Source organism: Camarhynchus parvulus, chromosome 5 (genome assembly GCF_901933205.1).
Source record: "Camarhynchus parvulus chromosome 5, STF_HiC, whole genome shotgun sequence".
NCBI lineage: Eukaryota > Metazoa > Chordata > Aves > Passeriformes > Thraupidae > Camarhynchus > Camarhynchus parvulus.
Genome location: NC_044575.1, coordinates 59,330,776 through 59,355,385, shown reverse-complemented (window position 1 = coordinate 59,355,385; position 24,610 = coordinate 59,330,776). Strand labels below are relative to the sequence as shown.

General features: G+C 50.5%; 1 protein-coding gene across 1 annotated transcript in view; it reads right to left on the bottom strand.

Moving 5' to 3' along the window:
* Positions 1 to 24,412, bottom strand: part of TXNDC16 (thioredoxin domain containing 16) — a 39,067-nt gene extending 14,655 nt beyond the window's left edge. The window contains exons 1-15 of the mRNA XM_030949302.1: positions 24,350 to 24,412; positions 23,763 to 24,029; positions 18,137 to 18,340; positions 17,136 to 17,218; positions 16,346 to 16,419; positions 15,260 to 15,334; positions 14,304 to 14,425; positions 13,718 to 13,808; positions 11,630 to 11,786; positions 10,117 to 10,283; positions 9,778 to 9,838; positions 8,205 to 8,349; positions 7,340 to 7,486; positions 6,811 to 6,870; positions 76 to 244 (exon numbers count right to left, since the gene is read on the bottom strand). Of these exons, the coding sequence (XP_030805162.1) occupies positions 76 to 244; positions 6,811 to 6,870; positions 7,340 to 7,486; positions 8,205 to 8,349; positions 9,778 to 9,838; positions 10,117 to 10,283; positions 11,630 to 11,786; positions 13,718 to 13,808; positions 14,304 to 14,425; positions 15,260 to 15,334; positions 16,346 to 16,419; positions 17,136 to 17,218; positions 18,137 to 18,305 (1,520 nt within the window). The 5' untranslated portion in view covers positions 18,306 to 18,340; positions 23,763 to 24,029; positions 24,350 to 24,412. The remainder of the gene's footprint in view (positions 1 to 75; positions 245 to 6,810; positions 6,871 to 7,339; positions 7,487 to 8,204; positions 8,350 to 9,777; positions 9,839 to 10,116; positions 10,284 to 11,629; positions 11,787 to 13,717; positions 13,809 to 14,303; positions 14,426 to 15,259; positions 15,335 to 16,345; positions 16,420 to 17,135; positions 17,219 to 18,136; positions 18,341 to 23,762; positions 24,030 to 24,349) is intronic.
* Between the last annotated feature and the right edge of the window lie 198 nt (positions 24,413 to 24,610).

Sequence of the window (24,610 nt, the reverse complement as noted above, 5' to 3'; positions counted from 1 at the left end):
GAAGGAATTCCAGCAAAAAGCCAGGGATGGTGACAGAAGATGTGGCAGATGTCCCACTGGGGATTTGTCACTCACAGCAGGATGAAGCTGCTCAGCTCTTCAGTTCCCCACATGCCACCATATGCCACTGACTGCTGTCCCTCCTGGTAAATCCTGAGGCTGGGGAACTGGGTGACATTCTCCTGGGAGCAGAGGCCAGGCCAGTCCCAGCAGTTCACACGGGACAGCAAAACCCCTGGGGTTCCTGGAGTGGAAAACAAATACTCATGAATGATATGGAAAACTAAAAACAATAATAAATTGGTTGGAAAATAGAGCTTTTCATTAGCTCAGTGGATATTATTGACTATATTTGTACTAATTCTGGCAGAAATCTACCAAAATCCAGCCCCAAACACACACAAATCCCTTTGAGTACAGCCCACTTCCCTCTTGAAATCACTCATTCCCAGAAACATTCACCTCTGACTGGTAACTCCAAGCAACACCGCAAAATCCTGAGACATCTGTCCAGGAGCTTAAAAGGCAGCAGGGAAAGGTATTGGAAATACCTTAGGAAAAAGGCCAAGAAAACGAAATAATGCAGGCACTCACTAACAGGAGAGAGGGAAGATAAAGCTTGGCATGAGGGAGGAGGAGGATGCAGCCAAGGTTTTTGCATTTATTAAGCTGTTCAATACTGAAAAATCTCTGTTCTACCTCAAGCATGAAGCCAAATGCACACGGACCAGTTAAAGGGGATGGAAGACAGATGTCCCATCCACTGCCCTCAGGCACAGGGTGGGATTCTTGAGGCTGTCCTGAGAGTTGGGCTTGGTGATCCTTGTGGATCCCTTCCAACTCAGGATTTTCTGTGATCCCACCCAAGCCATGAGCAGACACCTGTAGGACTTTAAGAAAGGGGTCTCACAAGTAAGAGAGTGGGAAAGCAAGAGCACTTGGGAATTACAGAGCAGTCAGTCCAACTGTGGGTCCTGGGAAATGTCCCAAAAAGGCTTTTTAAGGGTCTCACCAACACAAGAAACTCAAGAGGTTGGTAAGAAGCAAAACAAATGAAAAGTTGGTTCCTTGAGTGCTCTCTATGAGCCCAAGATTTGTGCAGCTCCAGCATTTCCTTCAGCAAAGAATCATGGAGTCACAGAATGTTTGGGTGGGAAGGGACCTTAAAGCTCATTTAATTCCACCCCTGCCATGGCAGGGACACCTCCCACCATCCCAGGTTGTTCCAAGCCATGCCCAGCCTGGTCTGGAACACTTCCAGGGACCTGATCAGCCTTTCTTTCATCTTTGGGCTGGGTGAAGCCCAGCACAGGCTGCTGCTGGTCCATGGCTCAGCCTGACCTAAATCCTGGCCAGCTTCACTCCCTCCCTTCCCTTGGCTTCCCTGAGCTGCCTCAGGGCCTTGACCAAGGACAATGTGCAGCTGTCCATGCCCAACCTCAGAAATCTTCACTCCTTCCCCAAAACCTTCTTTGAAGAAGACTCAAAAGCTGCATGGGAAAGATGGGATAAAACCTAGAGACAAGTACACACATGGAGGCAGATTATGGCAAAGAATCCTCCAGAAAGCAGGCTTGGGGCAGATGATGAGGGTTTCTCAAGAGAAACCAAGCCAAGCTTTCTTCTCTCCCTGTCCTGGGTCTGATTCTGATCACGATTTTCATTAAAGGCCTGGCTGATGGAATAAAACACATCCAATCTGGTTTTGATCTCAAGCCTAGAGGGGCAGAAAGGAATTTGAAGGTGTAAGGACAGCAGCATTCCATGAGGAGAAGCAAGATGCAGGAAAGGGATGGACATTCAACAGCATCTGCAGCCCATGGGAAGAAAATTAAGTTCTTTGGTCCTGGTGAAACCTCTGCAGAGCCCAGCAGAAGAAGAACTTGCCAGACTTGCTGAAGTCAGCCTGGGAAACACATTTTTGGAAAGATTTAAGCAAATAAGAATCTGGAGCAGCTTGAAAGATTTTCCTCCTGAGGAAAAACCCTAACCAAGTTTGGCCTGGAAATCATCAGTGAGAGAGAAACAATAAAATCCAACAACACGTCAGGGGTGCTCTGAGGGGCAGTGGGAGCCCTGGGCAGGGTCAAGCAGCAGCCCATGCCAAGGTGGGGAGGGCTGACCAAATATTGAAACAAGTTCCTGAGAACTGAGCCCAGCTGAGTGTTGCACAAATGTTGTGCAGAGGAGCTGTGGACCCCCTGACCCCTGGGAGGGTTCCAGGCCAGGCTGGACAGGGTTTGGAGCTCCCTGGGATAGTGGAAGGTGTCCCTGCCCGTAGTAGGGGTGGGATGGGATGGAGATTTAAGGTCCCTCCCAACACAAACCCTTCTGGGATTCCATGAGGATTTTTGTAGATGGGCGTGAAGGCAGAGGTGACCTCAGCAGGAGTTCCTACCCTTATCCCTGTACCCTTGGCCTCCCACAGGACCATTTTCTGCAACCTTCATTTGAGGTTCTGCACTGCAGCTCACATCAGGAGTTTGCTGTTCTGCCTTGTGTCAAACTCTTGTGCAGAAAAAGCAGGAAGCAGCACAAGTGAAGGGCCTGCAAATCCACTCAGACAGCAGCAATTGTCCAAACACTCCACAAGAGCAGAAATGGTTTGTGTCATTCCCAGGCTCTGCAAGAAGATCTCAAACTGAAAGCCTGACCTCAGATTTGCTTCACACCTCTGAGCCAGTATAGCTGGTTCTCATCATCTCTTACCACATCATCTTGTGTCTTGCCCAACTCTGGAAAATAATTCCATGGAAATGCAGCTTTGATGTCCTGTTAAAATCGAGTTTTAAAGCTGCTTGAAGCTTTTTCAAAGATGAATTTTAATATTTGGATATTAGCCCAGGGAATTATTTACCATGTGCTCTGAAGGAGCCCCATCTGGCCTGAAAAACATCTGGTACAGGATGGTCCCTCCCATCCCAACCTGCACCACTTCATTACTGACTGAACAAGCAGAACTTTCAGGAACTGTGTAACTCAGCAAAGGACTGTCCAGCCCTGTGGGCACTGCTGAGTGGGAGGAAAGGTGAAAGAGGAACACAAAATCCTCCCTGTGGTTTTAGATGCTACAAAACCCAGCAACAGCAAGAACCTCTGTCCTAGAGGTCTTAGAACACCAGGACAAGACAAACCATCAATGCCATAGGGAACAGGAAAAATCAAGAATCCCTTGAACTTATGATCATTGGAACTTAAAATTATTTGGAAGGCAGGACTGGCATGAGCATGTTCAGGAAAAGGAACGGAGATAGGGAAGGGTCTGGAGCCCCAGGAGGGGCTGAGGGAGCTGGGAAGGGGCTGGAGAATCCCTGAGGAGTTGGGAAGGGGCTGGAGAATCCCCTGAAGGAGCTGAGGAGCTGGGAAGGGGCTCAGCCTGGAGCAAAGGAGGCTCAGGGGCCCTTGTGGCTCTGCACAGCTCCTGCCAGGAGGGCACAGCCGGGGGGTCGGGCTCTGCTCCAGGGAACAGGGACAGGACGAGGGGAAATGGCCTCAGGCTGGGCCAGGGGAGTTTAGGCTGGATATCAGGGAAAATTCCTTCATGGAAAGGTTTGTCCAGCCCTGGCACAGCTGCCCAGGACATTTTAAATCCCATCCTTGGAAGGATTTAAAAGCTGTGTGGATGTGGCACTTGGGGACATGGGACAGTGGTGGCCTTGGCAGTGCTGGTTGGACTGGATGATCTTGGAAGGTTTTCCAACCTAAACAATTCCAGGATTGTATTAAAAAACCAGCTCACTTGAAGAGCTGGTCCAAAGGCTACAATATGAAAGAGAAGTTATGTACAAAGTGCTGCACTCCCAGAGGAAGAATCCCATACAGAATGGGAACAACTACCTGGAAAACATCACACAATGAACCCTGAAATCCTCACTCCAGTTGTTAGGCTCCATGGATATAAATTGCTAAATCATGCAGCTGATTTTCCTGCCTTTGAGTTACAATTTCACCTTGTCTTTGTAAGTCCCTGATCAAGGAGACCCCAGGAGCATAGAGGAGAGAAGCAGAACCATTTTTCATCACAATATATTGCTCCTCTTAGATACTGATTTCCTCTCTCTGTAAAAAAGGCCAATAACCCACCCAAGGAATGCTCAGCACTGTCACCTTCACATCCTCTGCTCTTAACCCTGCTGCTTCCAAAAATTCCCATCTTGCAAAAGCAAACCAGAGGTGCAGCAGTGAGCCCCAGGGGGACGGGGAAATTCTTGCTCCAAGGGTAGAAAATGTGCTCAGTTCAGCAAGGCAGAGATGTTCCTCTTTGTCTCCTGCTCAACTGGATCTCTCAACAAATGGAAAACACTTGAGGGCTGGAAACTTCACTTGGTGAGGATCTGCTGAGCATCTGGAAGGGGATGACTCACGGGGTCATTGCAGTCTCCAGCCTCCTCCACTCCCCTGTGTTTGATCACACATGGCCTGTTCTCAGTGCCATTGTGCACAAAGAATTGGCATGGGGAACAGGACCTGCTCCTGCAACTCAAAAAGTGCCTCCAGCACGGGTGATTCACTCCTCAGACAGCTGCTTGTGGATTCCCAGCCCTTGGGAAGGAAGCTCCACCCCGGAGCAGGCAGGAATACCAGAGCTTCTGGGGAACTGAGAGTGCCCCAAGCCATTCCCCGTGTCCTATTCTCAGTCCTGCACAGCTTGAGGTCTTCTTCCTGCTCCAGCCATCACTGAGAGCCCAGGGAACAGCATCCTCTGAGGCTTTCCAGCTGGTTCTCCCAGTTCCCTGAGGCTTCTTCAGCAGCAGGGAAAAAGGATCTCCAGATCCACCAATGCAGCTGTTCTGTGTCTGCTCCCAGGTCATGGCAGGGAAAGCAGACTGGAGTCATTCCACAGGGTCACATCTGGCCTGGGAGTCTTTGGAGAGGCCTCAGTGATCACAGAGGAAAGGCCCTGACCCCAGGCAGTTCATGATCTCTGCTGAGAATCTGTCTGTGGCTCCTTCCCTGCCCTGAGATTGTTATCAAGTGATTCAGAACACACATGGTGAAATCCTGGCCATTCAGAACCCACCAAGGGTGGGCCACTGGCTTGGGAAGAGGCTGGTTTTACCCTCAGACTCTCTTGTGATCCTTGGGAAGAGGCTGGTTTTACCCACAGACCCTCCTGTGTCGATTGGGAAGAGGCTGGTTTTACCCTCAGACCCTCCTGTGATCCTTGGGAAGAGGCTGGTTTTACCCTCAGACCCTCCTGTGTTGATTGGGAAGAGGCTGGTTTTACCCACAGACCCTCCTGTGCTGCTCCTTCAGCTGGTTTGGCTGCTGGGGAAGTCCAAAAGAAACCCCAAACCACCACCAACCCCACAACAACCACCTCTGCTGTCCCTTCCTGTTTATTCCTGGGATTTCAGTCCAGATCAAAGCTGCTGCTGACTTTCCCTTCATGAATTCATGCAGACCATGAATGCAGAGCTGCTTCCCCCAGCCCTCAGCACTGCCTGCAGCATTCCCAGGACAGCTTCTTGTAAGCAATTCCCACTGCAGCTGCTTCCCAGAAAACTGTGGGGTCCTCTGCACACTCCATTCATGTCCCCACTGCTGAATCCTGCAGGACATAGTGCCCAGCCCCAGGAAAAATGAGCCTTGATGGAGAAAAAAACCAGGAGAAGGCACCAGCCACCTCCAGAGGTGCTGGAATAGCTCTTGCCCAGATCCATGTGAGCTCCCCACTGTGCCACAGTGGGATGAAGCCACCTCAGTGTCCCCTGCAGCCAAGGGGAGAAAAAAGGCACCTCTGGAAGAGATTCAGCCCATGTGAGAACCCACCCCTCTCCACAAACCAGAGTGGGATGGGGTTGGAGGCCTGGGTGTGGGGCTCACACTGCACAGACCCTGCTGAAGGATCCCTCTCTCCTGCCTTCGTTCCCAGATTCCCTGATGTGCTGTCTCTAAGTGCTGCTGATTGTTCACCATCCCTGTGTTATTTATGGAGTTCTGGGGCCACCTGTGAGAATTTCCACAACTGAGCCAGACTGCAAACCCTGGAGGCACCATCCCTGTAAATGTGACATTGTCCTGCCTTATGCCCTGGCCTGCCCACACCTCTCTGTCCCATTTTCCTCCAAAGCCAGGGAAAATCACAGCTCCTTTTTCCAGCAGAGCTGAGGTGCAGAGCTGAGGTGCCACCCAGCACACTGATGTGTCTCCTGGGCAGGACAGGACCCTGTTTCCATGTTCCAGGCCACAGTTCCTGCTCTTTGCTGCTCTGTGTCACCCCCTGGCCCTTCCCAAATTCTCCCTCATGTGGTCACTGTGCCCAGCAAATGGCATCACAGAGTCATATGGATTGGAAGGGACAGGGACACTTTCCATTATCCCAGATTGCTTCAAGCCCCATCCTACCTGGCCTTGAATGTTTCCAGGATCATAAAATCATGGAATAGTTTGGAAAAGCCCTCCAAGATCACCAAGTCTAACTGTTCCCCCAGCACCGCCAAGGCCACCACTGTCCTATGTCCACAAGTGATATGGCTTTTAAATCCCTCCAGGGATGAGGACTCCACCACTGCCCTGGGCAGCTGTGCCAGGGCTGGACAACCCTTTCCATGAAGAAATTTTCTCTAATATCCAGCCTAAACCTCTCCTAGTGCATCTTGAGGCCATTTCTTCCTGTCTTGTGTTTTTTTTCCCTGAGAGCAGACACTCTGCAAAGATCCTTAAATCAGACTTAAAGGTTCCTAAACAACCTGGTGTGGATATGACTTTCCTTAGGAGTCTGAGGAGGGAAAATGAGTGTATTCCAAGGAATGAGGTGCCATCAATGTCTTGGTTCCTCCTGCCAAGAGGAGCCCTGGGGTTCCTTACCATGCAGGTGAGCGGCCACCTCGGAGTAAGAGCGCAGCACTGCCAGGGACACAGCTTCCCCTGAAACACAGGAGAGGGGAAACACAGCCCTGAGGGACAGCCAGGGGACAGCCAGCCCCACCCTGCTCCCTGACAATGTCACATTATCAATCTCTGCATCCTGAGGTGCTTTAAGCTCTGGAAGATTTGAAATAAATAAGGAAAATTTAACTTCATGCTTCATGCCTAGGCCAGCCCATGAGTCCATGCTACATGAATTTCCCCTCTTGTCCCACATTTTTTTCTTATAAAATAAAAGTTAAAAATCTCTTAATATCAGATTGATATCTGCTATTATCAGCCAATGAGAAGAACTGATTTAATCTGATTAATTGTATTTAATTAATTGTATTTAATCACTGTCCATGGGACAGGATGTGGCACAGATTAATGGTCAAAACTTGTCTCCAGGATCTCTCCAGGATCATGGAAAGCACAGAGAACATCCCAAAGTTACAGAAGGGACAGCCAGGCCACATTTCATACTCACAGCTGGCATAAAACAGCACCACTGTCCTGGCAGCCTCTGAGAGGGAAGAGTGGAAGTTCTCCTCTGTCAGGACAAGGATTTGTTCCAGGGGCAGCTCTCTCTTCTTGTCCCTGGAAACTGCTTCCACCACCTGGTCATCCTGAATATCTGCAAAAAAAACCAAAACCCCACAGGTGTGTCCAGGGCAGGGGGAACTGCACTCCCTGGGCCACCCCAGTGCATGATTTTGTAATCCAGAACCTCTCAGCAGAGACATGGGGTGAGTGAAATCTTGGATGGGGAGAGGAGGCACAGTCACACAAACAAACCCCCTCAAAATGCCCCAATCCTATCTCACACCACTCTGCCCTTGAGTGGAACAATACTCTAAGCTCCTCTAGGATCCTGCCCCCCCGTTTTTTTTTTTTTAAGAAAACATCCCCAATTCTGCACAGAGAACAAATTCATTTTCAATTCTGCATTGCAGGGAGCAGAGTTTTCTCCCTGGAGGAAGCAAGTCTGGATCTGCTCTTACAAAAACGTGTCTCAAACCCTTCCAAAGGGGTGGATGATTTTCAGATGCCTGTAGAGGACACAGTGCTGGGTGCACTTTAACCCACCCAGCCTTTGGAGCATCCAAGCACATTCCTGTCCCTCACACAGCAGCTGTTCCTCTAACAGCTCTGATTTTTCACCCTGGTGTTTCCACTAAAAATCAGACCTGTCTGTCATATTCCAGCGACCTCAGAGAATGAAAGAGCCACTTTGTGGCCACCATGAAGTGACTGTGATGGTTTGCAAGTGTTCTCTAATGCTCTGCCATGTCTGATGCTGATTGCACCTTCTGTCTGATGATAATCAGCTTTTCACTTGAGTAATTGCACACCTTGATTGTTATTCTCTTTCTCATCCTCATCTTCCTCCTCCTCCTCCTGCTCATCCTCCTGGGTTTGTTTCACCTTGTTCTTATCTTCCACCAGGGTTATAACTTCATCAGTATCTTCCAAGACCAGGTATTGGATTGGCATTCCCTGAGGAAAATAACAAAGCAGTGGCAGCACAACATCCCCCCTTGCTTATTTTGTCTGCAGATCAGACTCAAGGTTGATGGGAACCATCCCCCAACTCCTTATTTTGGGGATATGTCACAGATCCCTGAAGCTGCCAAACAGGGGAATGTCTGGGTAATGTTTCTTTGTCTCAGTTTCTCCTGTGCTTGAGTTTTTCTCACTCCAGGATGATGTTTCCTTGTAAATGTAAGGAAAATTGGCTATGTAAGTAAATGTGGCTAGGAGGGATCCTGTGGTAAAAGTGAACACCAGTCCCATCTCCCAGCAACTTAACTCAGATCCAGCACTGCAGGAAAGGAGAGCAGGGAAGTACAGGGGCCACTTGGATGTCCCCTCATTAGAGGGGTCAGGCTGGGTCCAAGGAGCCCATCACAGCCTGGGAAACCAGCTCAAAAAATCCTTTATCTCATGGAGCTCAGCCAGGAGAAATGTTCCCAAGTGTACAGGGACTGGCCACCCATGGAAAGAAGCAAAAAAGCAACATGAATTTCTCAGAAATGAGACCTTGTCAGCTTAAAACCAGTGCTGGCACCAGCTCAGACAAAGGCACTGGAGAGAAAATGGAAAGTTGATCAGGAGCTGAGAGAAATGACAAAGTGCTGGCACCTCCCACGGGCTCCCAGAGCCACCCAAGTGCACATCTCTCAGCAGGCCACGGGAAGCCCTCAGGGGATGCTCAGGTCTGATCCTGCACCTGAAATCACCAGTGGGACAGTTCAGGTAATCTGGGACATCTGTGCTCCCTGGCATCTGCCAGCAGCCCATTCCAGCCTGCCTCACAAGCTGGGTCAGGTCCCTGCAGGGTTTAACTCATCTTGATCAGCCTCACTGAACTCCCACCCTGCCCTTCTCCCAGCTCCCTGCCAGAGGCACTGCCTTACACCAGCCCAGCACTGAGCTTTGTTGTTTGCTCTTTGTTTCACACTCATCCCTCTCCCATCTTTTGACACCTTTCCTAAGGCCCTCAGAAGCCCAAATCTTTTGGGGAATCTGCACTTGGATGGAGTTCACAACCTTGTGTTGCCTTAAGGTGTACTGGAGATGTCACTCAATGATTTGAACCCAAAATAAACTCACTGCTTTCTTCTTCCCAGCAGGCACAGTGGCTCTGCAGCACCCAAATCATGGAATCATGGAAGGGACATTAAAGATCACCCAGTTCCACCCCTGCCATGTGCAGGGACACAATCCACTAGGTTGCTCCAAGGCCTGTCCAACCTGGCCTGGAACATTTCCAGGGATGGGAAATCCACAGATTCTCTGGATAACCTGGGAAAGACACTTTCCCTTGAGCTTCAGGGAATGCTGTCAAATCAATCCCAGGGGTGAGCAACATCCCACCACCCTCTGCAGAGCTGAGTTGTCCAATAAAGAAATCCAGCATCCAACCTCATCTGGTGTCTTGAGGGCCACGTTTGATCGCTGCAGAACGTTCAGCTCTACGAGGTCCCTTCCAAAACACAAAGTGAACATCAGATGGTGTGACATGGAAGGTCACCCCTCCTCTTTCTGCCCCAATTTCATCACTGCTAAGTTTCCTCTCCAAAATCTCTCCTAGTCTGAATATTTTTCCACCCCTAAACCAGCAAAACTTCCAAATTAATAGAATTCTGGATAAATCCTTACATATGAAACACCCTGTCCCAGGATATAGCCTGGTGTCGAGGTAACCCAGCTCAGAAACCCCACAAAAAGCAAATAGAACCCAAAAACACCTGAGAGAAATACCTGGACAAAAGGGCAACTCCTGCTTTCCCCAAGAGCTGCCAGGCCACAAACTCTGCTGTCCTCCTGTCAGCCTCCTGGGTCTCCTTCTGGCTCAGGATGAACACCAGGGGCAGCCCGAGCTGCAAGTGAACAGTGGAGATCTTCTCTGGGTCCTCAGCAACCTCTGTCTGGAGAACAGCCAGGGTTAACAGCCAGCCTTATGCTGCAGCACAGCTCCACAAGCTGAAGGTACCTCAGCTCTCCCCCAGCCACAGAAATCCTCAGGAAAAAGCTTCCAACCCCAATTCTAAAATATCCATGAAACAGAACCCACACAACTCCAATTAAACCGTTCCAACATGTCATGACCTTCCCTGTTAAAAACGTGGGCTTTATTTTGTGGGGTTTTTTTTTGTGGTTTAGCAATTCCAGATGTCAAATTTCCACTCATTTTTATTTACCTGGCATCCACTCCCTGGAGCAGTTTGAAAATCCCAGCCACAACATGCAAGAGCTGGAATCCTTCCCTTCCTGCCTTGAACGTGCTGCTTCATGACAGCACATGAGAGGTGCTTGATGAAGCTCCATGAGCCTGATCCAAGAAAATGGCTGAAGGAGCATTCCCAGCTCATCCCCTCATCCTTTTGGATGGACAGGGATGACCACTGGCAACAGGAGGTTGCTGAAGTTCTTTGCCCCTTGGAAGGAGGAAATAGGAGGGAACCTCCTGTTCCTTGTGATCACCAAGGTGGGAAGGACTGATAGCAAATTCCAGAGGGTGCTGAAACTCCTGCAGGGAGCAGCTGAGGACTTTGGGGTTGTCTAGTTTGAAAAAAAAGAGGCTGAGAGATGACCCCACTGCTCTCCACAGCTTCCTGAGGGGATGCTCCTGAGCCTGCATGAGCAGCTGAGGACTTTGGGGTTGTCTAGTTTGGATAAAGAGAGGCTGAGGGATGACCCCACTGCTCTCCACAGCTTCCTGAGGAGCAACTGAGGACTTTGGGGTTGTCTAGTTTGCAGAAAAGGAGGCTGAGGGATGACCCCACAGCTTCCTGAGGGGATGCTCCTGAGCCTGCAGGAGCAGCTGAGGACTTTGGGGTTGTCTAGTTTGGAAAAAAAGAGGCTGAGGAATGACACCACTGCTCTCCACAGCTTCCTGAGGAGATGTGGAGAAGGAAACACTGATGTCTCCAGAGTATCCAGGGATAGAACATGTGGAAATGGTTCAAAGCTGCATCGGGGAGGTTTACACAGAACATCAGGAAGGTTTCTTTACCAAAAGCACTGGAACAAGCTTCATGTTGAGTTGGGCACTGCTCAAGAGTAACTTGGAAAATGGCCTCAATAATTTATTTATGTTTTGGCCAGCCCTGAATTGGTGAGGCAGCTGCACCAGGTGATTCCTGCTCCTTGCCTGGAGCCATCCTGGAAGGGGCAGACTCCCACCCTCAGCCTTTCTCTCTTCTCTCACCTCCCTCATCCTCACCTCCCTCCCTGCCCTCCCACCCAGGGAGCTCCTCCTTCCCAGTCCTACCACCAGTGGAGCCCCCATGAGCTTGAGGTGCCTGTGGATGTTGAGCAGGGTCAGGGGCTGTGCCAGGGCTGTCCTCCTGCAGGCCTGGGCTGGCTCTGTGACCTGCTGGCAGTGGCAGAACAAGAGCCAGGCAGAGGAGACATCGGGGTCATCGTGGCTGTGAGAGAGGAAACAAAACCCACCCTGAGCAGGGGTTCCAAGTGCCCTGACAGAAGGAGCAGGTTTGCTGATGTGTTGCACAGATCATCCTCAAGCCCAGGGTTTGGCAGGGTTGTGGAACAGGCTGGGAGAGCTGGGGGTGCTCACCTGGAGAGGAGAAGGCTCCAGGGAGAGCTCAGAGCCCCTTGCAGAGCCTAAAGGGGCTCCAGGAGAGCTGCAGAGGAACTGGGGACAAGGGATGGAGGGACAGGAGCCAGGGAATGGCTTCCCACTGCCAGAGGGCAGGGATGGATGGGAGACTGGGAAGGAATTGTTCCCTGGGAGGGTGGTGAGGCCCAGGGACAGGGTGCCCAGAGCAGCTGTGGCTGCCTCTGGATCCCTGGAAGCGTCCAAGGCCAGGCTGGACAGAGCTTGGAGCAGCCTGGGATGGTGGAAGGTGTCCCTGGTTAGCTGTGACACCTTCACTGCTGTTGGCCTGTAGGTAACTTTGGGAAGTCACTTTCCTTTTCAGATGCACCCATTCCCTACCCCTAAAACAGGGATCACCTTCTTTGGGTAAGGATTTAAGAGCTCTCCATGGAAGAGCAAAGTGCACTATTAAGACCTCAAATCCTGCTGCCCTGGGTTGGCTGGAAGCTGATCCTGCTGGAGAAGCTCCCGCCGTTTCGGCAGCTCGGGAGGGAGCGGCGCTGCTTTAAGGAGAATTCAGGCGATTCCGGTGCAATGACAACCGTGCCATCTAGCGGGAGCCACAGCACAACTCCCGGAACGCTGCAAGGATGGAAGGGCACCTCGGGAAGGGCCACCCCGGTGCCTGTGACAAAATCCCAGGGAACTCCTGATGGAGTTATTAATGTTGGAAAAGCCCTCCAAGATCACCGAGTCCAAAAGTTCCCCCAGCACTGCCAAGGCCACCACTGAGCTGTGTGCCCAAGTGCCACATCCACATGGATTTTAAATCCTTCCAGGGATGGGGACTCCACCACTGCCTTGAGCAGCCTGTTCTGTCATGAAAACCCTTGCCATGAAGAATTTTTCCCTAATATCCAATATAAACTTACCCTGGTGCAGCTTGTGGCTGTTTCCCCTTGTCCTGTCCCTGTTCCCTGGAGCAGAGCCCGACCCCCCTGTCTGTGCCCTCCTGGCAGGAGCTGTGCAGAGCCACAAGGTCCCCCTGAGCCTCCTTTGCTCCAGGCTGAGCCTCTTCCCAGCTCCCTCAGCCTCTCCTGGTGCTCCAGACCCTTCCCAGCTCTGTTTCCTTCTCTGCACACACTCCAGCCTCTCACTGTTTCTTGTCATGAGGGCCCCAGAGCTGACCCCAGGATCTGAGGTGTGGCCTCAGCAGTGCCAGCACAGGGGACAGTCTCTGCCCTGGGCCTGCAGCCACAGGCTGGTACAAGCCAGGTGCCTCTTGGCCAGCTGGGCGCTCTGTGGGCTGAGGAAACAACACCCCATGTGATGTTCCCAGCTCCTCCCTCACCCTCCTGACTGCAGGAGGTCACATCAGCAGTCACAAGGAGGGATCTGCAGTTCTAAAGCAGCTCCTCCTGCAGGGGAAGGGGGTGGCCAGTGAGGCCATGGGATGGGAATTCCCAAATCCATGAGCAGTGCTACATTTGGATATCACAGCACAAGGGGGGAGTGCTTTAGGATTTTAACATCAACTCTTCTGGGAACCCATGGCTGAGGTTTGATCCATCAGCCACAGAAAGGAGACACAGGGCTCTTCTGTGAAATCCCACCAAATACAGCCGCAAACAGCAAGGCCAGGAACACAACCAGCAGCTTTTGGAAAACAGATCTGACTGTCCACCCTTGGCACAGCATCCTCATGTCATCCCAGAGTTGCTCTGGGAATCTGAGACACCAGGAGTGAGGCAAACAGTGCATGGAAGCAGCTCTCCATGGTGGGGGTGTCTCTGGACATACCTGGTGGCTTTTAGCAGTGCTGCCTCAGTTGTCAGGACAAACTGGTGGATGGTCCCATAGACAAAAGCTGCCTCCATCACAGCTCTGTGCTCTGGAAAGGGAAAGGTGAGGTGAACTCAGCTCTGTTTCCTCCACATCTCCTGTTTCATCCTTGCCAGCTGTAAATATCAATTCCCAGGTTTTCAGAAACTCTTGGTACAATGGCACAGAGTCTGTCTGAAAACACACTGTGAAGGGAAGTGAGAAACTGGAGCTGGATCCCATTCCTGAACCCCAGCAAACAGGTGCTATGTGAGAATCCACTCCACTGCAGAGCCAAGATTTATCATTTTTAAGACAGCAACCACTGGCTTGCTTTCCCTCTCCAAGTCCATCTCTCAAGTTTTATGCTCCCAGCAAAACTTCTGGTGTAACTGATCCCTTTGGGAACAAAGCAAGACATATGGAAGTAGAGATCTTGTGGCTGGGTGGCCCTTTCAGGTTTTCACCTGTAGGATTTTGGGTCAGAAACTCAGCTCCTGGATATTCTACCAAAAAAAAAAAGGCTGGGGGAAGAGAGGAAAGATGGAAAGCTGAGTATCCATACCTGCTGTCCCAGTAGCTGGTACATAGGCAAAGACCATGTTGGACTTTCCTTTCAATACATTTTCAATGTTCTCAAGGTCTGCCAGTGTTTCAACATATTTAACTTCATTAAAGAGCAGGGCACTGAGGAAACAGAAAAAACCTCATTAGCAACTGGTTGAAGAGTAAATTTGCAGCCACACAAGTATGATGGGAAAAACAGGGTAAAATTCCAGCTTCTTGCTGGCAGAGTAAGGATTCACAGCCAACTGGAGGTGCCCAGGTGTGTGCTGGTGAGTTGTCCCAAGGCAAAAAATTTAACAGGGTCAAACCATTATGAAGAGAGAAGCTTGATTGAGAGCAGCCTCTGGAATACCTTGATGCCTCAGGTTTTAGCTTTTCTATTTTTCACATTCTGTACTGCTTTAGTGAGTGGGTCTGGGCTTCATATTATGGGATGGTGAGCTCTGAGCACAGAGCAGGGAGACAAAACAATTCCTGCTCCAGCTGGGCACCAAGGACAAATGATCCAAATCTCAGCCCAAGAACACAAACACCGTGGGCTGGAGAGAGAAAAACAAGCAGGGTGGGACTGCAGGGGCTAAAGCTGGAATGGGACAATGAACTGCAAGGTGCAAATGGAGCAGAACTGATCCCAGGGACAGACCCCGTGCCCGGCCGTGCATTTTGGGGCCATTTTGGTTCATCTTGGGTGCAGCCCTGGCTGGGCTCTTGTGCTGCCCAAGGTGGATCCATGGAGGAGATGTTTGAATAAATCCCTGCTTTATTCTGGAACTCCATCTATTCTCTGTTCTAGGTCAGCCTTCACAAGCCATCAGTTTCTGGTGACCCAGATGGGACACAAGGCATCAAGCTGAGGTTGGAATTTAGTGGCAACAGAAAGGAAAAGGATTTCAGAGGATGGGATGTGGTCTGGGGATGTGGGGATGGACTTTCAGGGATGTGGTCTGGACTCACAACAAAACGTTGGCCACGATGGAGTTCACGTCGAACAGGGCGTCGGTGGGGAACTCCCGGATCAGTCGGTTCCCTCTGCAGAGGGAAGAGAGAGTCACCAAGGGAACTGAGAGAGATTCACTGCATGGATCCATGGGAAAAGGGAGCCAAGGCAGGCACAGAAGGATAGGGAGGATGATGGAGAAATGGCAGAACACACTTGAGATGTCTTTGATCAGAGCTGGGAATCGCTCAAGCCTGGTTGAGCAGGTTCCTGCTGCACCTGGGGACAAGGTGGCCTTGGCAGTGCTGGGGGAAGAGTTGGACTCAATGATCTTAAAGGTCTTTGGAATGGCTGCACTTGATGATCTTAAAGATCTTTGGAATGGTTGGATTTGATGATGTTAAAGGTCTTTGGAATGGCTGGACTTGATGATGTTAAAGGTCTGTGGAATGGTTGGAGTGGATGATCTTAAAGATCTTTGGAATGGCTGGATTTGATAATCTTAAAGGTCCTTGGAATGGTTGGAGTGGATGACCTTAAAGGTCTTTGGAATGGTTGCACTTCATGACTTTAAAGGTCTTTTCCAACCTTAATTACTCCACGATTATCAGTACAACAGTCAATGAGAACTGAGCTGATACATGGAAAAGCTTCCGTGTGACAACCCTTGGAGAGACCAGGAGCTGAAACCTTCCCATCCAGGGCAGAAGAGTTAACCCCACCAACAAGGAGAGCACCAAAATGTGTTTATTACTTGGACTAGACCCAAAATCTTGTGGCCTGGGTAGCTCTGGGTGTGGGAGGCCAGAGGAACAGCAGGACACTGATGGAGGGTTTCTCCTGTGGTTTCATTCCACAGCTCATCCCTCTGCTGCTCCAAGGAACTTGGGGCAGGATGGGAGAATTCACATTGAGGACAAAGCATCTCCTCTGCCTGTGCTGGAATTTTGGGGGCACCTTTGGCTGATCTATGCAGGTCACTGCTGTCCTCATGGCTCCTCTCATTCCTCCACAGACATCTCTGATTGCTGACAGCGGTTCCCTCAAACATTTCCTTCAAACTGGAAAGAAATCCCAGTGCAGAGCCCAGAAATGCCCCTCACCTGAACAGGAAGGCTTTCCTTAATGCATTTTCTTTTCCACAATATCTTGAGACATCCTCTTTGGGACAATTCACCTAGACAGCAAATACATGTCATTACAGATTCAGCCCCACAATGACCACACACACCCTCTACAGCTTTCTTCCATTCAAGAGTGTAAATCCAGCCTTTCCAAACCTTCTGAGAGGGAAAATCCACCAAAATGGAGACCAGAGATGGAGAGTGGAGTTTGTACTTCAGTCTTCCAGCTCAGCTGCTGATTTGGGTCAGATGGGATCAAAAGACCCCATGATCTGCCCAGCATATTCAAAGTGACAGATCAGTGCTTCCTTACTGAACTTGGTCTGTAGCTGGAGGAAACTAAATAAATCCAAATATAAATATATAAGCACTTCTTCGAGTCTAATTACACTTGTCTGAATTTGTAGTTCCCTCACGTGAATCTGCATCAAATTTCAGCTAAAAACTCCTTTGTATGAAATATTTATTGCATTGAGTTGAAAAGAAGTTAACCAACCTCATCCATCATGGAATATGGACACTGGAATAGGCTGCCCAGAGAAACTGGGGATTTTCCATCCCTGGAAATGTTCCAGGCCAGGCTGGACAGGGATACCCAGGATAGTGGAAGGTATCCCTGTCCATGGAAGGCGAGGTGGAAAGAGCTTTAAGGTCCCTGAAAGCCAAAGCTGTTCTGTGAGTCCATGATCCTATGAAAAATCTGTGTTCATCCTTTCCTTGCTCATTTCCTACTTCATCCCACCCAGCAGCTTCCCTGAGCCCCATTTACCTTCACCACGGAAACACCATAGTCCTGGAGGGCCTCAGCTGAGCTCTCAATGTGCTCCAAGAAGGGTTGAGCACCAGGAGAAACTGAAACACACACAAAAAAAAAATTCTCTGCAAGTCCTCAGGGTGAAGAGCATCCTCCTGCAACACACTGAGATGTGGGAGATGTTCCTCAGCCCGTGCCAATGCCTTTGGGAAATCACATGCAGGGGATCATGAAGAACAAAAGCAAGGTCAAGGATCTTCTAACCCATGACAGCCTTGAGTTCTCCCACATGAAAGGGATTCCTGCTTTTTCTAGCAGATATTATGGAAGAGGGGAAATTCCTTAGGAAATTTGCTTTCTCCTCCAGAGTACCTCAAGAAAACAATCCAGAAAATGAATGAAGATGTTTGAGGGACTGTGCCTGAGGACACAGCCAGGAAAGAACCCATCCCAAGAGGTCAGGAGGACTTGGAACTGTGCAAACACAGCATTTGTCCAGTTCTTCAAAACCCCTTTGGGTTTAAAAACCTCAGGAACTGCCCCTTCTCTGAGGAGGGCCACAAGTTATCAGAGGGATGGAGCAGTTCTGCTAGAGGAAAGGCTGAGAAAATAGAAAAGGCTCTGGGGTGAATTAACTGCAGCCTTCCAGAGCCTGAAGGAGCCAACAAGGAAGATGAAGAGAGACTCTACAAGGGATGGAGGGACAGGACACAGGGAATGGCTTCCCACTGCCACAGGGCAGGGATGGATGGGAGATTGGGAAGGAATTCCTGGCTGAGATAGAATTCCCAGAGCAGCTGTGGCTGCCCCTGAGTCCCTGGAGTGTCCAAGGCCAGGCTGGACAGGGCTTGGAGCAACCAGGGACAGTGCAAGGTGTCCCTGCCATGGCAGGGGGTGGCACTGGATGGGATTTAAAATCCTTCCAACTCAAAGCATTCCATGATTCTGTGATTGTTCCACTCTCACCGGGCCTTGCTGAGCCCCCAGGCTGATGGAAACTCACATTAAACACGTACCACTAGGGCTGAAAAAAGCCAAGGATGTTTTTCCAGCTTCCAAGCCACTGAAATAGTGCTGGGGGCTTGGCTCCTGCTGCAGGCTGGCACTTCCACATTTTGGAATGGAGGAGGCACAGAAGAGAAGGAAAACCAAGGAAGAAACCCATCTGTCCTTTTGGGCTGGCATGGCTGTTCCCAGCTACAGGCACAGGAGAGTTACAACTGGGAGAAAAAATAATAATAAAAAACACAAACACACACAAACACATATATGAGTGTCTCTCTGTTTTAGTCTCTGTTACATGACTGTAATTTCCAACTGTGGAAATTATTATTAATATGACACAAACATCTTGAGGATATTATGAAATAGTCACTCAATCCACAGGTGACTCAGACAACTGCAAAGAGGACAGCAGAGGCCACTCCATTCCCTCTGAGTGGCACCTTCAAGTGCACAGACCCTCAGTGCTTCCAGCTTTAGGGCTGCTTTTCCTCCCTCCTTTTTATTTCTTTTGAGTCAAACAAAAATTCCATGAGCAGGCATCAAAGCAGTGACAGCACCATCCACAAACCCCCGCCCAAACTGTCTCAATTCCTGCTACAAAGCTTTGAGGGTGCCAGGAGAATTTATGTGGCCCTGAAAGGTGTTTGCAAAGGGATGGGACGTGTTGTGGTTGCCAAAAAACCCAATGGTCATTTGAGATTCAAATAGGAGAGCTCCTGTTTCAGTGCAAAATAGAAATGTGCATCTTCTGGCACTTGTTTGTGGTCAGAGTGAGGAGAAATTTTGCAGGTATATTTATAAAGATTTCCTAGCTGAAGTCCTTAGCATGAGGATGTTCTGCTGGTGCTTCAGGAACACATGTTCCAAATTATTTTTTTATAGAATAACTGATTTCTCTCTTATATTTATAAGGATTTATGTAACTTAAATGGATGCTATTTTTGTATATACTGCTGGGTTTTTTCTTTACTCTGTGATCAGACGTTCTATACGATTTAACCTTTAAAGGATTAATTAAAAAATCAGATTACCCTTGACCTAAAATATGTGTAGCAATAAGTCAGCCAAGAATTCTGTAAAATCTTTCCTGCTTCTGGCTACTGATTTTGCCACTTCTCAGCAGCCACCTTGACTTCCCCAGAGAATTAAGTGTGAATTTTCCTGAACAGATTGATTTTGGTGGGAAGTGCCCCTGCCCCTGGGATGGAACAAGATGATCTTTAAGGTCCCTCCCAACCAAAACCATGCTGGGATTTTGGGATTCTGCTCACTCCAGGCCATGGCAGATGATGTGAGGAGGTTAAAGGATGAGAAGCCACCTTCTTCCCACTCCATTCCTTCCCAGCCTGCTCCTCAGGGATTGCTCTCTGCTGCTGGAGCGTGGCTGCTCCCTGCTCAACAAAGGGACAAAGCTGGGACTGAATCCATGCAGAATTTACATCATGAGCTGCAGCTGCTTCCCTCAACAAACACCCCTGTGTCCATGGGCTGTCACGCCTCCAACAGCCTGGCAGAGGCTGGCAGCTCACCACGGCTGCCCTGGGATCAACCCAAGCTCCAACACTCCAAAAACAAGCAGGGAAAGATCCTGTGCCATGCTCCAGGAGTGAGGAGCTGCTGACAGGCACACTCAGCCTTCCCAGGCTCCTTCTCCAGGAGCTGAGGGCTTTGGATCAGGCCTGAAGGCACAACAGAGATGGAAATACATTAATTTGTTTTTTCTTTTCATCTCAAAATCTCCAGTTGTCTCCTTTCCAGCTTTGGGCAGTGTCAGGCATTTCTGGTCCTGTGCCCTCCCATCTGTTCCCCTGGCTGACAGAGGGGACAGGGATCAGGCTGGGGGGGGTGATGTTTATTAAATGACAAACTTGGTTACTGCAGGATGGAAAAATAAACACAGTCCTGGCACGTGGGAACCACCCAGGTCAAATGGGAGAGCTCACTGACAAGGAAGGAAGAGGAGCAGCCTCCAAGGACTCGAAGATGTCACAGGATTATATCTGGAGGAGAGGGGCAACAGTTTAAAACATAACTCCAGCCCCAAGGAGAGCTCAGAGCCCCTTGCAGTGCCTAAAGGGGCTCCAGGAGAGTGACTTGGGACAAGGGATGGAGGGACAGGACACAGGCAATGGCTTTCACTGCCAGAGGGAAGGGATGGATGGGAGATTGGGAAGGAATTGTTCCCTCTGAAGATGGGGAGGCCCTGGCACAGGTGCCCAGAGAAGCTGTGGCTGCCCCTGGATCCCTGGCAGTGCCCAAGGCCAGGTTGGACAGGGCTTGGAGCAGCCTGGGATGGTGGAAAGTGTCCCTGCCCATGGTAGGGGCTGGAATGAGATGAGATTTAAGGTCCCTTCCAACCCAAACCATTCTGGGGTCCAGTGAAAAACGTGTGCTCACCCCTTCCCTGCTCAAGTCCTCTCACCTCCTCATCCCTCCATCCTGCCCAGCAGCTTCCCTCTGCTCCCCATCAACTCAGACATGAATATATATTCAGCTTTTAGGCCATTTCCTCTGTCACCTCTTTCCCATCAATGGAAAATGAACCCCCTAGGGCTGGAAACAGCCAGAGCCCTGCACCACTGACACCTTCAGGATTGCCAGAGATGTGTGAAAATACCAGGGATGTGTGAGCCAGCTCTGGGTCACTGCTGGGAAACCTTAAGCCCATGGACAAGGGGCAGCCTGGCACAGCACTGAGGGAATGCCAGGCCTGGCTCATGTTCCCACTGTCATCATTCCAAGGCAGAGCCAGTCCAGGTGCCTGAGGTCACTGTAGGTGACTTGAAGTGAAACCAAATCCACCAGACATATCCAGCCCAAACTCTTGTGGGGGCAGAAATTGCTTGTGCCACATCAGTTTTGTCTGGGAATCCTGCAGTGGAATCCATGGGCTGGGATCACCTCTGATCCCAGCTGCTTTCCATGACACTTTTCCTCCTCAGATTTATCACTGAGGAAGCTCAGCTTCCTCAGGGCAGGGTGTAAGAAATAAATTTATTAAAAATCTTCAAAGTTTGATAGAAGGTTTATATCATATATAAAATAAGAAATACTAACTTAAAAATATCATGAAATAAAGCAAATATTATTAAGAAAGAAATACCATAAAATAAAGCAAACATTATTAAAAAAGAAACAAGTTTCAAAAGATAACCTTACAAATAAGACTAAATACTTTAGAAAAATAAAACTATAAAAATGCATTGTAGTAAGACCCATGAGGGGTAATTTTAAATAATTAACTTTAAAACACTTAAGACATAGTGTAACAAAAATGAATAAGCTAAAAAACACTTATAATTAAGGAATAGTTCACTTCTAATTATAATAATGTAAATTATAATATCTGTATTATCTCACCCTTCACATATAACTAAAAATAAAATGAAAGTTTTTAAAGCACCTCTCAATTACCACATCTCTAAGTCAAAAAACCATAATCCCACAGGAGGGTGGTGTGGGGTGGGATTTAAGAGTCACAGGACAAGGAAGAGCTGCTGTCCTGCTGGAATTATGGCCTGCACAGCCAGCTGGACCCACCTGCACCATCCATGGCCTTCCCTGGACTCAGCAGAAACACCATCAGCCTGGACTTTAATGCCAGCGATGTCAAATCTACACTTTGGCTTGTCCAAATATCATCACAGAAGCCCAGAATGGTTTGGGTGGGAAGGGACCTTAAAAACCAAAGTTCCAACCTTGCCATGGGCAGGGACAACTTCCACCACCCCAGGGCGCTCCAAGCTCCACCCAGCCTGGCCTTGGGCACTTCCAGGGATCCAGGGGCAGCCACAGCTCCTCTGGGCACCCTGTGCCAGTGTCTCCCCAGAAATACACCACCCTTGTTAGTTTTATCCCATTCCATCCTCTCCCAGCCTGCAGAGGCCTCAGCTGGTAAGTTTTAACCCCCTAGGTAGATGTTCCTAAACCAGGAGCATTTAGGATGCTCCTAAATGGAGTCACTTCAAGCTCTCCTGTGCTGATTGACCCAAATCAGGGCTCTCTTTGCAGCAGGACATTCACCCCACACCCTGCTGGCACAGATTTTTGGCAGGATTCTCACCTGCCTTCCATGCCCTTCTGGCAGCACTTAACCAGGGAGCTGCTCTTCCCTTTCCTGGCAGGGAAGGCACAAACCAGAGCCCAAACCCACGTGGGGCTGGCTCAATCCCTTAGCTCCAGCAGGATGGACAGACTGGAGTTCTCTCTCCAGCTCACCTGGATGTCCCAGCAGAAACATCCCTCCTGCTGCTGCTCCAAAATGCAAAGCAGAAAGGAACACTGGCAGCTCTTCCTGCATTTTTGTCCATCCAAACAAGTTTCCTTTGGGTGATCCAGAAAAATGACAGCATCCTTAAGGTGGGAAAAGCCCTCTAAGATCATTGAGTCCAACCATTCCTCAAGGGGGAATGGCTCCCACTGCCAGAGGCCAGGGTTAGATGGGATATTGGGAAGGAATTCTTGGCTGGGAGGGTGGAGAAGCCCTGGCACAGGGTGCCCAGAGCAGCTGTGGCTGCCCCTGGATCCCTGGAAGTGCCCAAGGCCAGGCTGGACGGGGCTTGGAGCAACCTGGGATGGTGGAAAGTGTCCCTGCCATGGCAGAGGTGGGACTGGATGAGTTTTAAGGTCCTTTCCAGCCCAACCCATGATTTCTTGCCTGGAATTATATTGACTTTTCATATTTTTCACTACACACGTCCTTTCCTCGCTCCAAACTTTCCCTACACAGCTGACAAGTTCATCAGCACAAACCCATGGTAATTATCACAGGTTCATTATCACCACCCAATTAGCTGGCACAGAGCTCAACCCAACTCCTTTCAGATTTTCCAAAGGCAAGTTCTTGGACACAACTGATTTGAGCAGAGTGGTAGAGCTGCAGTTCCCCAGCATCTGGAGTTGGAATAACAGTGAGATGCTTCTCCAGAACTTTGGGATGAGCCTGCAATTATGAGACTGAAATAACCACTGGCCCTTTGCACTCACTGCATCTCCCTACCTCCTACAGGGGCAGCTGTGGGAGCATCCTGAAGCACAGGGCTCCTTTTCTGGGAACATCCAAATGCATCCCAGTGCTTTGCCTGGATTTTTGCTGGATTTTTTGCCTGGATTTTTGATGCTCCAATGCTGCCATTTATCCTGCCACTTCCAGAAGAGTTTCACTTTCATTTTCATTTCCAGGTCCAACTTCCCAGCAGCTAGGTCTCACTTGCTATCCAAGGCTGCAGGAGGGACATGCTGCAGCCTTTGTCTCTGCCCACACCAGGAGAGGAGGGCTTTGATTCCCATGCACAGCAGACAGCCTGCAGCACGGAATGGAGAAAACCTCTAAGAGTCCAACCATACCCCCAGCACTGCCAAGCCCACCACTAACCCATGTCCCCAAGTGGTTTGTGAACACTTCCAAGGAAGTGAATCCACCACTTCCCTGACAGCATCACTGCACGCTGGAATCGCCATCTGCAGGAATCTTCACCTGCTGAATTCCACCACTTCCCTGCTGGAACCAGCATCACCCACTGCCGCTGCTCCATTCAGCTTGTCCTTGAGAACCAGCCCCTCGAAATCCCTGGAAAGCAGCCGGGACTGGATGCACATCACCGAGCAAGCTGCGGGCGGCTCAGGGCTGTCACCTACCTGGTGTCCCGAGGGTTCAGGCCGATGTCCTCATCCCTGCTCGGCGGTACTGGGACAGCACCGAGGCGCCCCTCGGCCCTGGCTGTCCCTCGGCCCCGGCTGCACGGCTGGAAAATCGCGGGATAGGCTCAAACCAGAGCGGCTGGGTCTGTGCCAGCCGGGGGAAGCGATCCCTGAGCCCAGCGAGGCCTCTCGGTATCCACCGGAGCCGGGAGCTGTTCGCAGCACGGCTCCCTCAGCTGTGCCCGCATCCACAGGGATGGCCGCCTGCATGGAAGGAGCACACGGTCCGTGAGGGACACCCAGACAGCCCCAGCCTGTAACGGGAACGTTCCCGGTCCGTGAGGGACACCCGGACAGCCCCAGCCTGTAACGGGGATGTTCCCGGTCCGTGAGGGACACCCGGACATCCCCACAGAGCCTGAAGCGGGGATGTCCGTGAGCCACATCCCCACAAGCCCCGACGGGATATCCCTGCCCACTGCAGGGGGTGCCCAGTTCCCCCCGGCTCCTCCGTCAGGCCCCTCAGCGCTCCCCTCACTCATCCTTCTCATTCCTTTCTCCCCTCTCCCGTCCCTCTCTCTCACCCTCACCGGCTCCCAGGGAAGGAGGGAAGGAAGGATGGCGGGCGGCGCTGCCAACCCAACAAGCAAAGCGGCGGCTCGGCGGGGGCGTCGCGCGGGTGATTGACAGGAGGCGCCGGCCAGTGGGCGCGGCGGGTGGGCGCGGCGAGGGGCGTGGCCGGCAGGCGGCCAATGGGGAGCGCGCGCCACCGCCCCTCAAATCAGCGGGCTCAGCCGGCTGTCCCCGGCACGGAGTTGTTTGGCGGCGGGCGGGCGGGCGGTGCA